Raw genomic sequence first — 12,064 nt, 5'->3', positions numbered from 1 at the left:
TTATAGTGTAACTGAATTATTCCCGAGCACTTTATATCCAACGAAAAATTTGTACTTTCCCAAGGTGTGTGAAATGAGATTGACATTGAATGAATGGTTGCTTAGTCCCAATGAGATGATTCATAAAATGGCAACAAATATGATTAGTAAGTTTGAAAAGTATTGGGATCAAATTAATGAAGTCATGGCTGTGGGAGCTATCTTAGACCCTAGGTATAAAATGAAGTTATTAAATTTTTTTTTCCTAAAATATATGGAACTCAAAGTGAGCATCATCTGAGCAAGGTAAAGAAAATGATGGAAGAATTAGTATGTGAGTATCAACTTAAGGCTAGGGTTAAAAGAAGAGCAACAAATGATGATAGTTCGGCTTTTACTTTGAATGTTGGACATGATGAAGGATCTTCAAAGAGAAAATTTAACTCTATCTACTTGCAATTTGTGGAAGATACATCTGAAGACTGTGTTGCAAAAACTGAGTTGGATTTCTATTTGGAAGAGAGTGTTATGGTAGATAAAACAAATTTGGAAAAATTTGACATTTTGGGCTACTGGAAAAATATTGGAGTGAAATATCCAACTTTACAAAAGATTGTAAGAGATTTTTTAGCCATTTCCATTTCTACTGTTGCCTCAGAGTCTGCTTTTAGCACCGGTGGTCGAGTTATACATCCATATCGCAATAGATTGGATTGTGAACTTGTTGAGGCTTTAATTTGTACTCAGCATTGGATACACTCTTCAGGTAAAAGTACTAATAACTCAAATTTTATTTCGTATTAAAGTTCAATTTCATGTTAAATTTAACTCTCGTAAATTGTTGGTTGATATAATATAGGTAAGTCAGGGTCAAAAATTCCAATTCCTTGGGACTATATGATGGATATGGAGATTTAAGAGTTTAGGTAATTATTTTTTTATTATGTCAAATTCTTATTAATTATATGGTATTCTTGTTTATGATGTATGTTAACATATTCATGTTTGTGTTGTATTTTAACAGAGAACATGGAGTTGTTTGTTGGAAGCTGAAGACTTTATTTTATGGTTTTTTTTAAGAATGGATGTTGTATTTTAAAATTTCGTTTTATGAACTATGATCACTTGATTTTATATTTCTTTATTTGTAAGTTGTAATCATGGATAAAATATGTATGTTTGTGATATGTATGTTTGTGTGTTGTTTTGACATTTTGTGATTTTTTTATATTTTTTTAAATTTTTATGGTAATTTTCATATAAATGTTCAATATAAGCAGATGGGGAATGGGGACCCGCGGGGAACACGGGGAACGTGGGGAATGGGGATGGGGGCAATTATTCTCCCATGGCGGGGAATGGGGCGGGGACGGGGACAAAATTTGAGGGCGGGGACGGGGAGCAGGGAGGCATCCCCCACCCCCGCCCCACCCCATTGACACCCCTAGTTGCCCCCATGATTATGGGTTCTTGTTGTTTCTTGGCTTTCCCTGTTTGGGATTCCCCGCGGACCTCGGACCTGCCTTGGTGAGGTCAAGAGGTCACCTGCGTGTGTGTCTCGTCGCGCTTTATTGGACTCCTTTCTCGGCTCTCTAGTCTTCGGGGAAGGAGAGCGGGTGCAGGTGCGAGATCGGCTGGCGTTGCCGCGGGAGTGGTTGACGTCTCCGTGGGATTGGCTCCTTGCTGCCAGCTCCCGTTCTAGGTTTTGTACTCTGTGTCTGAGTTCCTGCATGATCTTGGCGCTATCGGCTCCTCTCCCTCCGAAGGGACGCCTTTCGGGGGATTTGGTGTAAATCTGTTGGTTAGGCTGAACGGAGGAATGTGGGTGTTCGGCGGTACGAGCCGTCGAACTTGCCCTACTCAAGCGAGCCCCTCCTCCTTCGTGAAGCTCCTCCGACATGGGAAGTCGCTCCATGTCTACAGGGTCCCCACACTACCACAAATATGGGCTTTAGCAACGCCAAATTTTGCAACGCCTTAAAACCGTTCTCTTAGATAGTTTTAGACAACGGTTTTTTATAGTGTTACTGTTGAATTCAATTTTTCATTATTTTATAGCAACAAACTAAAACCGTTCTCTTTGACTATTTTAAAGAACGGTTTTATAACCGTTACCATGATTTGGTTTTAAGCAACGGTTTTTTATTGTTGTTTAAATAATTGTACAAAAGAAACGCATAAAAACCGTTGCCAATATTGTAACACTTTACAACCGTTCTATTAGATTATTTTAGAGAACGGTTTTTACGATGTTGCTGTTGAAGTTCAATTTTTCACTATGTCGTTATAGCAATAAAATAAAACCGTTCTCTTTGACTATTTTAAGGAACAGTTTTATAACCATTACATCAATTTTTTTATTAAGAAATAATTTTCTAATGTTATTTAAATAATTTAACAATTATTATTATGGAGAAAATAAATTTAAAACAAAAGTTAATTTTTTTCATTGAATTTTCACAGTAAAATTTAACATATAATATTGTTTTGACACTTAAAAAAAAATCCAAAATAATAATTTTTTAATATTCTTTAAATAATTTAATAAGTATTTTTTAATATATAATATTACGTTAACACTTTAAAAGAAATATCCAAAAAGTTAATCTATAAGCGCCCAATAGAAGACTTCTCAATTCCCGCTCATTCCTCTAGCGATTCATCAATTTCCCAGCCCTCTATCAGCAAGCCCTAACCCCCACCAGCATAACCCATTAGTCACCATCTTCCTTCCCTATACTAGGAAGCCCCAACCCACCGCCGAAGAAAGCCGTTTGTGGTGCGCTATTGCTCCGTCTCTGCCTCTGTCCTCGCCGCGTACGTGGCTCGCGTCTGCCGTTCTCCTTGCCGCGAACGTTGGTTGTGTCTGCCCCTCTCCTCTTCCCGGAATGCGTGGTCATTGCTGGTTGTCTCCTGGCCGTCGTTGCTAAAGCCGCTCCTCGCATTGCGTCCTGGTCTCCCCTGTCGTGGTTGCTCTGCTTCTGAATTGCGCACGGTCCTTGCCTCTTCAGCTCGTTGTGGCTCAAACACCGATTTAGGTAACTCAAGTCTCTTCTTATTAATAAATTGCTTCGATCTTACATTCTCTTTTCTTTCATTGTTAACTACTATTTGATTCAAATCAATATTATGTGATTCATGAATAATAATAATATATACATGGAGGAACTTAAAAGCAGGGCATATGGAGAAACCGTGTTCGCTTTTGTTAATAGAATCAATCTATGTCAATGTTTTTAATTAGAAAATAACCCACTCCTCTAATCTAGATTTGGAACAATACTAGTACAAGTAAGAGGTTGATATTTTTCCAAGTTGACTCACCGTTACTGCTGCTGAAGCTGTTTATGGATGGCTCCCTCTTAGAGCTAATTCTTTCAATAGTTAAATAAGATACTTTTTCAATTAGATTTTGGGGTTAGAAACTGTTTATGTAAGTAAGGTATTGCTTTTAGGTTTATGAATGATATAAACTAAGGTAAAAGACTGTTTGCCTTTTTAAAATGGTTGACTACTTGACTAGGACAAAATTTATAGTGATTTTCTAATAGCTTGTTTGAGATTAAGAAATAAGAATTTGTGATTTATGATCAAGAAATTAAAATAAATCCTGTATTTTAAATACTAAATTCTAAGTTTCTAATTCAAAACTCTTAACGGTTTAAAAAGTGATGAAGATTAAAAAAATAATTTTACAATAAAAATATGTTAACTAATCTTAGATTTTTCGGAAGAGAAAAACAAGTTACAAAGAAAAAAATAGCACATTGACTTATATAATTAAAAGGCGAAAAAAGCTTGGGGAAAAACATTAAAAACCTACTATACATTAAACAATTGCTATTCTCTTTGCCTCAAAGCTCAAATCTCTTTACTAGCTCGTAGTCGTTAATTATCTTCACACTCATATTGAATATGCTATTGATTTCAATAAATTCAAGCAAATTGTTTAGAATAAGTACAGGAGAATTAACTTTTTAATTTGCATGTCTAAGACTATGTGTAACTATAAAATTGCATATTTAATTATAACTTATATTAAATTCGATTAGTATATATATGGTTAGGACTCATATTCATATTTTAGTACCAAATTTAGTACTAGTCATTTCTCTCACCGACCCAAAACCTTCTTATATAATTTATAATATGATCGGTTATTTCTTTTTTCCTCACAGTTTATGCAGCGTTATTATAGAGGAGCAGGACAAGGATTATGTTAATCCAACTGAGGCTGAGAACTTAGACAATACTTTGAAAGGTAAACTTTTTGCAGGTTCTCAATTTTTTTCCCTGTTTACATTTTCTTAGTTTAATTAGTTTGTTCAGTTTTTGTTAAATTAGTCGATTTAGTTATGCATGCTTAGTGGATTATAGGTGGTTAGGAAGTTATATCTGATTTGTAGTGGATTTAGGTTGAACTTTTTGGTTGCTGTTGATGCCTGGAATGAACGGTTACACTCTTGTATAGTGCGTGCTGTTTTATCCTTGTTAATGGCTTATTATGCTAATTTTTATATTGCTGCTGATTGCCATTTTCGCTTGCTGCCATTTAATTCATATAAATTGAGCTTGGTTTGTGCTGATTTGGTTTTAGTGAGTTCATATGGTTTGATTTTGCTGTTTGTGCTGATTTGGTTTTAGTGCTGATTTTGCGGTTTAGTGCTGATTTTGCTTATTAGTGATGATTTGGTTTTAGCGAGTTCATATGGGTTAATTTGTTAAATTCAGAAATGTCATATTTAATGCCAGAATGCTACTGAAATTTCTAAAAATTTGTGTTAATTGAATTCCAATTTGTGAATCAAATTTGGTAATTTGTTACTTTAGTTTAATTAGTTTCTGCTTCTTCTGCAGGTTCTCAATTTTTTTCTCTGGTTACATTTTCTTAGTTTAATTAGTTTGTTCAGTTTTTGTTAAATTAGTCAGTTTAGTTATGCATGCTTAGTGGATTATAGGTGGTTAGAAAGTATACTAATCTGATTTGTAGTGGATTTAGGTTGAACTTTTTGGTTGCTACTGATGCCTGGAATGAACGGTTTCAAATTGTATAGTGCGTGCTGTTTTATCCTTGTTAATGGCTTATTATGCTAATTTTTATATTGTTGCTGATTGCCATTTTCGCTTGCTGCCATTTAATTCGTATAAATTGAGCTTGGTTTGTGCTGATTTGGTCTTAGTGAGTTCATATGGGTTGATTTTGCTGTTTGTGCTGATTTGGTTTTAGTGCTGATTTTGTTGTTTAGTGCTGATTTTGCTGATTAGTGCGGATTTGGTTTTAGCGAGTTCATATGGGTTAATTTGTTAAATTCAGAAATGTCATATTTAATGCCAGAATGCTGCCGAAATTTCTAAAAATTTGTGTTAATTACATTCCAACTTGTGAATCGAATTTGGTAATTTCTAGAAATGTCATATATAATTAGTATCTTTGTATAGAGACAACAGTGAAGAAAACACGAGGACTTACACAATGCTTGAAGATTCATGCAAGACAGCTGGAAGATAGAGAAGAAATTACCCTAGATAGTGAAGGAGAGGCAATTGGTCCTACTGATGAAGCTGTAAACAACTTGAGTAAATTTTTGGGCACAGTGGCAAGGAATTCAGATTTTTGTCCATTAATTTACACAAATTGGAAGGGGATTAAAGATAAAGAAGCAATTTGGGAATATGTTCAAGTGAGAACTTTAGTCTTGTTTCTTTTAGAAAGTATCTGAAAATGTACACATGTATTTTATTCTTACTAACAAATAATAATTGTGTTTTATAGGCTAAATTCATTATTCCAACTGAAGGAAAGAGGATGGTCCTTGCTCGTATCAATGACAACTGGAGAAGGTATAAGACTACAATAAAGCAAACTCATTTTCTGCCATATAAATGTGTTAATGAGATGCTGAAAAATCGTCCTAAGAGCATACCTGAGAGTCATTTTCGTAAGTTAATTGCTTATTGGAGAACTGAGAAAGTTAAGGTAAGACATGTGAAACTTAATGTAATTGTTTATGCAATTATATTATATACACATATGAGTGAAGTTTGATGATTTTTTTATAATACTTGTCTCTTGTTATGTAGAAAATGTCTGCGCAGAATAAGAAAAATAGGGCACAACAGAAATTTAGGCATCGAAAGGGACCAATAAATTTTGCAAGAATACGTGCAAGATTGGTACAATTTTTAATTCTTTGTGAATTTGTATGTGTATGTGTGGTGTGCCTTTTAACTCTATATATATGCTATTTGAATTGGACTTATAGGCTGCTTTTAAGGAAAATAATGAACCACCTACTCAAGCAGAAATGTTTGTTGAGACTCGCCAAAGCACAAAGGGAAAATCATTGGATGAAGATACTCTGGATGTTATTGTAAGTATTAATTAGGAGTTAATTTGGTTAAAATAGGTTATGGATTTCTTGTGTCTTGGCAATTTGTTCATCACTTGTGGTTACTTTTATGCTTGCGTTGAGTTAAAGAATCTTGACATTATTTTTAATCTCTATTATTTGTTTCGATGTTGTCAAATGATATATGCCTTTAGTCCAATTGTGTATTTACTCTTATTTTATTACTATTATTTTTCTTCATATTAATATAGGCACATTTGCAAGCTGAGAATAAAAAGTCTAAAGAATCAGCAATTAGAGCTTTCCAATCCATATTTGGGAAAGAGAAGGCAGGGAGAGTGCGATGTCACGGAAGAGTTACCACACCAACTTTGTTGAAGAAAAATGAGGAAATTGCCACCCTTAAGCAGCAACATGCAACTGAGAAAGCAACATTAGAGAATAAGGTTGATGTGATGCAAAAAGAAGTAGATGAACTTAAATCGCTTGTTAAGATGATGCTGCAACAAAAAAGCTCAGGAGTGGACCTTGACATGTTAGCTGCTCAATTAGGAAGCACTTTAGGGAATCCGAACAATGATGCGCATGAAGAGGAAAACTATGTTGAAGGGGAAATCGAACTTGATTAAGGTCAACTTTTTAAAAGCAAATGTTACAGAGTAAAAGTCATGAACTTGTGGACATCATGACTATTTGCTGCTTAGCTATTTCAATTCTCTTTTGTTATTATATTTTTTGCAAACTTAGATGATATTGTGGATCTTACAACAATTTTTATAAGTTAAATTTGATGGAAAATGTTCAATTTTTTTCTTTAGTGACTTAATTCAAATAGTTTAGATTATTTATTGATATTAAATAATTAAAAAAAATTAAAATTAATTTCATTCATGAAAAAACTATTGTAAATAAAAAATTATATATCACAAAAAAAATTGTTGTCAATAGTTACAAAAGACAACGGTGTTAAAACCGTTGCCAAAACACGACTCCAAAGGTAACGCTTTAAAACCGTTGTTTTAGATGACTATAAAATGGCAATGGTATTAAAACCGTTGCCGAAAACGACATCAACAGTAACGCTTTAAAACTGTTGTCCTATATGGCTACAAACTGGCAACGGTTTTAAACCGTTGCCGAAACCCGGTAACGGTTTAAAACCGTTGGCTATATGAATAATAAAACCACAACAGTTTAAAACCGTTGCCTATTCAGTTACGGTTTTAAACCGTTGTCATGTTAATAGGAACGTTTCGAAACCGTTGCTTATTGAGTAACGGATCAAAACCGTTGTCTTAAACTTTTCGTTAAAACCGTTGTCTATGACACTAACTGTGGCAACGGTTTTTCTGTTACCGTTGCCTTAGGTAAAAAACCGTTGCCTTTGAGCATTGGTAACGGCCGCATATACCACAGGTCAAAAACCGTTGCCAAAGCGTTGCCTAAAGTTTTGGGAACGGTTTTTCAAACTAAGGCAACGGTTTTTGACCGTTGCGAAAAGCCTCGTTTGTTGTAGTGCCACAGACGGTGCCAATGTTCGTTACCTGATGATCTCGGGTACTCGACGGGTCGGGTGGTGATGAGTAGAGGAGCGGGTGAGACCCTGAACTGACGTGGAGTGAAGACAAAGATGCGAGCTGATGATGCCGGAGGTGGTGTGAAGCGTGGGGGGTGGCCACCTGCAAGGACACTCCGACGATCAAGTCAGTGTCCGTACGATGTGGTAGCCGAATTAGGTAAGAATGTTACGTACCTTGGGGAGAGAGCTAACCTCTCCCCTTTTATACTGTGCGGGGCAGGCCCTGAGAATGACCTAGCCCACTGCCCAAGAAGCTTCCATGAGTTGTCGTAATTCACGTGGGAAGGGCAGGTCGTTTCGGATCCCGGGTCGGGGCTTCGGGTCATGATCCGAAGGTACCGGCCTGACCGGTGTCCTGGGTCGTACGGATGGTAAGTCGGGTATGCCCTAGGTCGGGCGTTCTAGGACCCGACCCGTCGGACTCTTTTTTGTGAGGGGTGTCTTGGGCCTGGGTCAGGGGTGGTGCCCCGACCCGACGGCTAGTGGGCTGGACTCGACGGTCCATAACAGTTCTAAATAGTATTTGAAATTCTTAACTCATTTTAATTAAGTATGTCATTTTTTAAAATAGCTAAATATATCACTCAATTTTAAAATCGTAAATTATTGTTAGTTCAAATGTCATCAGTCATTTTAATGTTATTTATGTGTACAATTTAATACCAATTTTGACAGTTTACTAAACAACATTATTCAGGTCTAACATCCAATTATAATAAAATCATGCCGTTTCAAACTAAGTTTCTCTCTTCTTCGAATAACAAATCCCAAATAGTCCTTCCATTAACCTTACTTGACCAACAGCCTCCAAGTGTCTCCAACAGTAAAAATCGAATGTTTGTGGTCTTTGATGACGAATAGCATAGCAGTGAAGATGCCTCCACCAACACCAGCACTGACAACATCGAAGTAATCGACGATTGTGACGTTGGGGTCTTTAGACTTTTTGAGAGAATTTTTAAGATAGGCTAAGGCTTTACCGACAAGGATCTTGTGCATGGCACCGCCACTGTCGATTGAAAGGATGCATATCTTGCCATGCTGGTTCTTGAGAAAAGATATGATGTCAAGAGTGGCGAGGATTGGCGGTTGAGGAAGTTCCGATTTGAAATCAATGGAGATGGGTATGTGCTAGACAGTGGCGGAGCCAGGTATAAGAAGAGGGGGGCAACGGCCCCCCCTAATTTTAATTTTTTACATGTAAATTATATGTAAATTTCAGTTTAGCCCCCCCTTAAAATTTTATTTTAATCTTATTTTATTGTGTAAATATTTTTTGCCCCCCTCTAATATTTCATCTAGCTCCGCCCCTCGTCCTAGAAGAACCAGAGCTTCTATCTGTCGTACCCAAATAGAAACTTGCTGCATTTTCATCTCAGTACTTGAATCCATTTTTCTCTTACAAACTCTTCTTCTGATTTACATACAAAATTCACCTCTACAATATAATATTATTTTATTAGTGAAATATTTGAAAAGCAAGTTTGAGCCTCTTCTAACTACTAATCATTCTATGGTGATGATGGCTGGTACTACATATACATATATTAACTCTAGTAATTATTTTGAAGAAAAATTAATTAAACAGGATAAAAAATTATCACAACTCTTTGATTAACTGCTTTTCAAAATTGGAAAAACTAATTGTTACTGAAGTTTTTAAAGAGAGCCAACAAATAACCAACTAACAATAAAAAGCACTGAACGAAACCATAAAATACCAAATTACCTCTGCCAAATATTGGTATTGCAACCGTGGTTTTAAAAAATGACAATTGAAGGAGTAAGTGTAGAAACATTTAAAAGTTTTGACAAAGTTTGTTCTAACACTTAGATTTAAAATATTTATAATTATTCATATTTAAATTTGTTTGACTTCTATATCAGCGTGTAGTTAACTTGGCACTTAACTATGTACACATTAGTGACGTTAAAATATATGATAACTTTTGAATTAATTATAGGAATTCAGCATTCTAAATGAGAGATTTATTTAATCATTTTAAAAAATAAAAAATTAATCTAAAATGAGTTAAAAATTAAGAACAATTTTAGACATTACCTCGTTAATTATTATATACACTATTTTTATATTATTACAAATTATTATGTATTGAAAGTTTAATTACAATGTGTTGATAATATAAATGAACCAAGCAATTTTTTTTTGGGAAAACTCTTAATTAAGATAACATAAAGACGAGTGTAATATTTTTCCTAATGAAATATAGTTCATGATTAAACACTTGCGATACTTAATTAATTTTTTACACTGAAAATTGCATAATAATAATAATAATTTGATTCATATATAAAATTTAACATTGCATAAATTAAAAAAATTATTCAATATAATTCTCTAAAAGTTATATTTAAAATTCTAAATTTTACACTCACTATAAGAAATATGTTGAATATCGTCAGATTTAGAAATGGACATTATCGATGGATTTAGTGGAGATTTTTCGACGGTTACGAGTGAAAATTCGCCCCTCAACTAAGTTACCGTCGGATTTAAAATTTCGCCACTAAATCCGACAGTAAATAGAAGCGCAAAAATTAATTTTATTAGTGCCGAATTTACCGTCAGATTTTTCGTCGAAAAATTTTGACGGTAACAGAATTTAGTGAAACGCGCCATTTACGCAACGACGAATATTTTATCGTCAGATTTTTCTGTTGGTAAATCCGACTGTAAATTTGGGATAAAATTCAAACGCGAAACCCTTCTCCCCCCCTCTCTCTCTCTCTCTCTCTCTCTCTCTCTCTCTCTCTCTCTCTCTCTTCTCTTTCTCTCTCATCTTTCTCCCTCTGATCTATTAAAGAAGGTTGTGCCGCCACCACCTGGAACTACCGTCGCTGTCGGTACGCCACATTGTTGTTGAAGATCAGCACGTTGTCATCACTGTCGCTGGAATCTTTGAGACTCTGCCGTGCCACCATTGTTGGTGTTTTTTGTCGTCGATTGGAGGTCGTCGCCTTGCATTGTCGCTATCACCGTGGCTGAGGTCCATCGCGCTAAAGGTTGTTGTCCATTTTTTCTTTTGGTTGTTTGTTATGTTACTAAACCCTAGCTGCACCACTATAGGTTTCACTATTTCCTTCTATCATCACCATGCTTTCACCATTTTGCAGCCATCACTAGAGGTAAATTTTCTATAGTTTTTATATTTTTTTCATATTTTTTGTTTGTTTAGGATTTTGTTAAGTATTTTATTAAATTATTGATTAATTTTTTTAATAAAGTGTGTGATTAGAGTTTGTTATATTAATTTAGTGTAATTAGAAATTAAATAATGTTAGGTTAGGTAGGGTATAATTTAGCTAGGGAATTCGTCTATAGACAGTAGGTTTATGATGCAAAACTTCCAATTAGGTTTGTAAGTTGCTGAAATTGTATAATCATAAATAGATATACCATTTGAGAGACATATATAAGCATATTAGTGCTTTACTTGAATCTTAAATAGATATACCATTTCTATAATTATTTTTTTAATATTTTATTATCTAGATAGTTTTAACTATGCAATTTACTTAGCTACCGTGAAGTATCTTGTTTTTCATATCGAACCTTATGTAAGTTCATCTTTTCTGGATTTAGAGTATATGTTTATAGTGCTACTTTTTTTCATACATGAGTAATTATTATTTTTCTTCTTTGTTCTTAAACTTTGATGTGTGAACTTATTTGTAAATTTTTAACGAAGAATTATAGACAAATTATTATGGGAAGTTGTAAAATTTTGAATTGTTTTAGTTTAAAAATTATTAAATTTAAACATTTAAAATTATGTATTGAATTTTTAAATAATTTTTTTAAAAAAATAAAATTTAAGATTACCGTCGAATTTACAGAGAGATAAATTTGACAGTAACAAGTTCTAGAATTTCTCCAATTGAGAGTTAATATCCGCCGCTAAGCCGGTATTTAGCGGCGAACGAAAAAACTGTCAATAAACAATTACCGATGAGGTTTATATCATTGGATTTATTTCAACAATAATTCTGACAGTACTCATTATTTTTCTTGTAGTGACTCTAAACTCTAAATTTTACCTTCTAAACTCTGAACTCTAAATCATAAAATTATAAATTCTACTCTCTAAATTTTAAATTTTAAACCGTAAATTCTAAATTCTAAGTTTTAAATTTG

At 34.3% G+C, this 12,064-nt stretch overlaps 1 protein-coding gene across 2 annotated transcripts; it reads left to right on the top strand.

Annotated features, from left to right (window-relative positions):
• The first annotated feature begins 2,637 nt into the window (after window positions 1-2,637).
• Window positions 2,638-7,115, top strand: LOC130946655 (uncharacterized). Of its 2 annotated transcripts, none has more exons than XM_057875481.1 (7): window positions 2,638-3,017; window positions 4,158-4,240; window positions 5,419-5,660; window positions 5,753-5,956; window positions 6,061-6,153; window positions 6,255-6,350; window positions 6,581-7,115. In XM_057875481.1, the coding sequence occupies exons 4-7, from the start codon at window positions 5,786-5,788 to the stop codon at window positions 6,956-6,958; spliced, it is 738 nt and encodes a 245-aa protein (XP_057731464.1). In that variant the 5' UTR covers window positions 2,638-3,017; window positions 4,158-4,240; window positions 5,419-5,660; window positions 5,753-5,785; the 3' UTR covers window positions 6,959-7,115. The 2 variants fall into 2 exon arrangements, with proteins under 2 accessions (XP_057731464.1, XP_057731463.1); XM_057875480.1 differs by having other exon boundaries at window positions 6,243-6,350.
• The last annotated feature ends 4,949 nt before the right edge of the window (window positions 7,116-12,064 follow it).

The sequence above is a fragment of the Arachis stenosperma genome, chromosome 8 (assembly GCF_014773155.1).
Source record: "Arachis stenosperma cultivar V10309 chromosome 8, arast.V10309.gnm1.PFL2, whole genome shotgun sequence".
Taxonomy (NCBI): domain Eukaryota; kingdom Viridiplantae; phylum Streptophyta; class Magnoliopsida; order Fabales; family Fabaceae; genus Arachis; species Arachis stenosperma.
This window is presented reverse-complemented; position numbering and strand designations above follow the sequence as displayed.

Coding starts and splice junctions, on each gene's coding strand:
- LOC130946655 (XM_057875480.1), top strand. CDS start 5,786: ATGGTCCTTGCTCGTATCAATGACAACTGGAGAAGGTATAAGACTACA. Junction 5,957..6,060: donor GGAGAACTGAGAAAGTTAAG/GTAAGACATGTG, acceptor CTTGTTATGTAG/AAAATGTCTGCGCAGAATAA. Junction 6,351..6,580: donor AAGATACTCTGGATGTTATT/GTAAGTATTAAT, acceptor ATATTAATATAG/GCACATTTGCAAGCTGAGAA.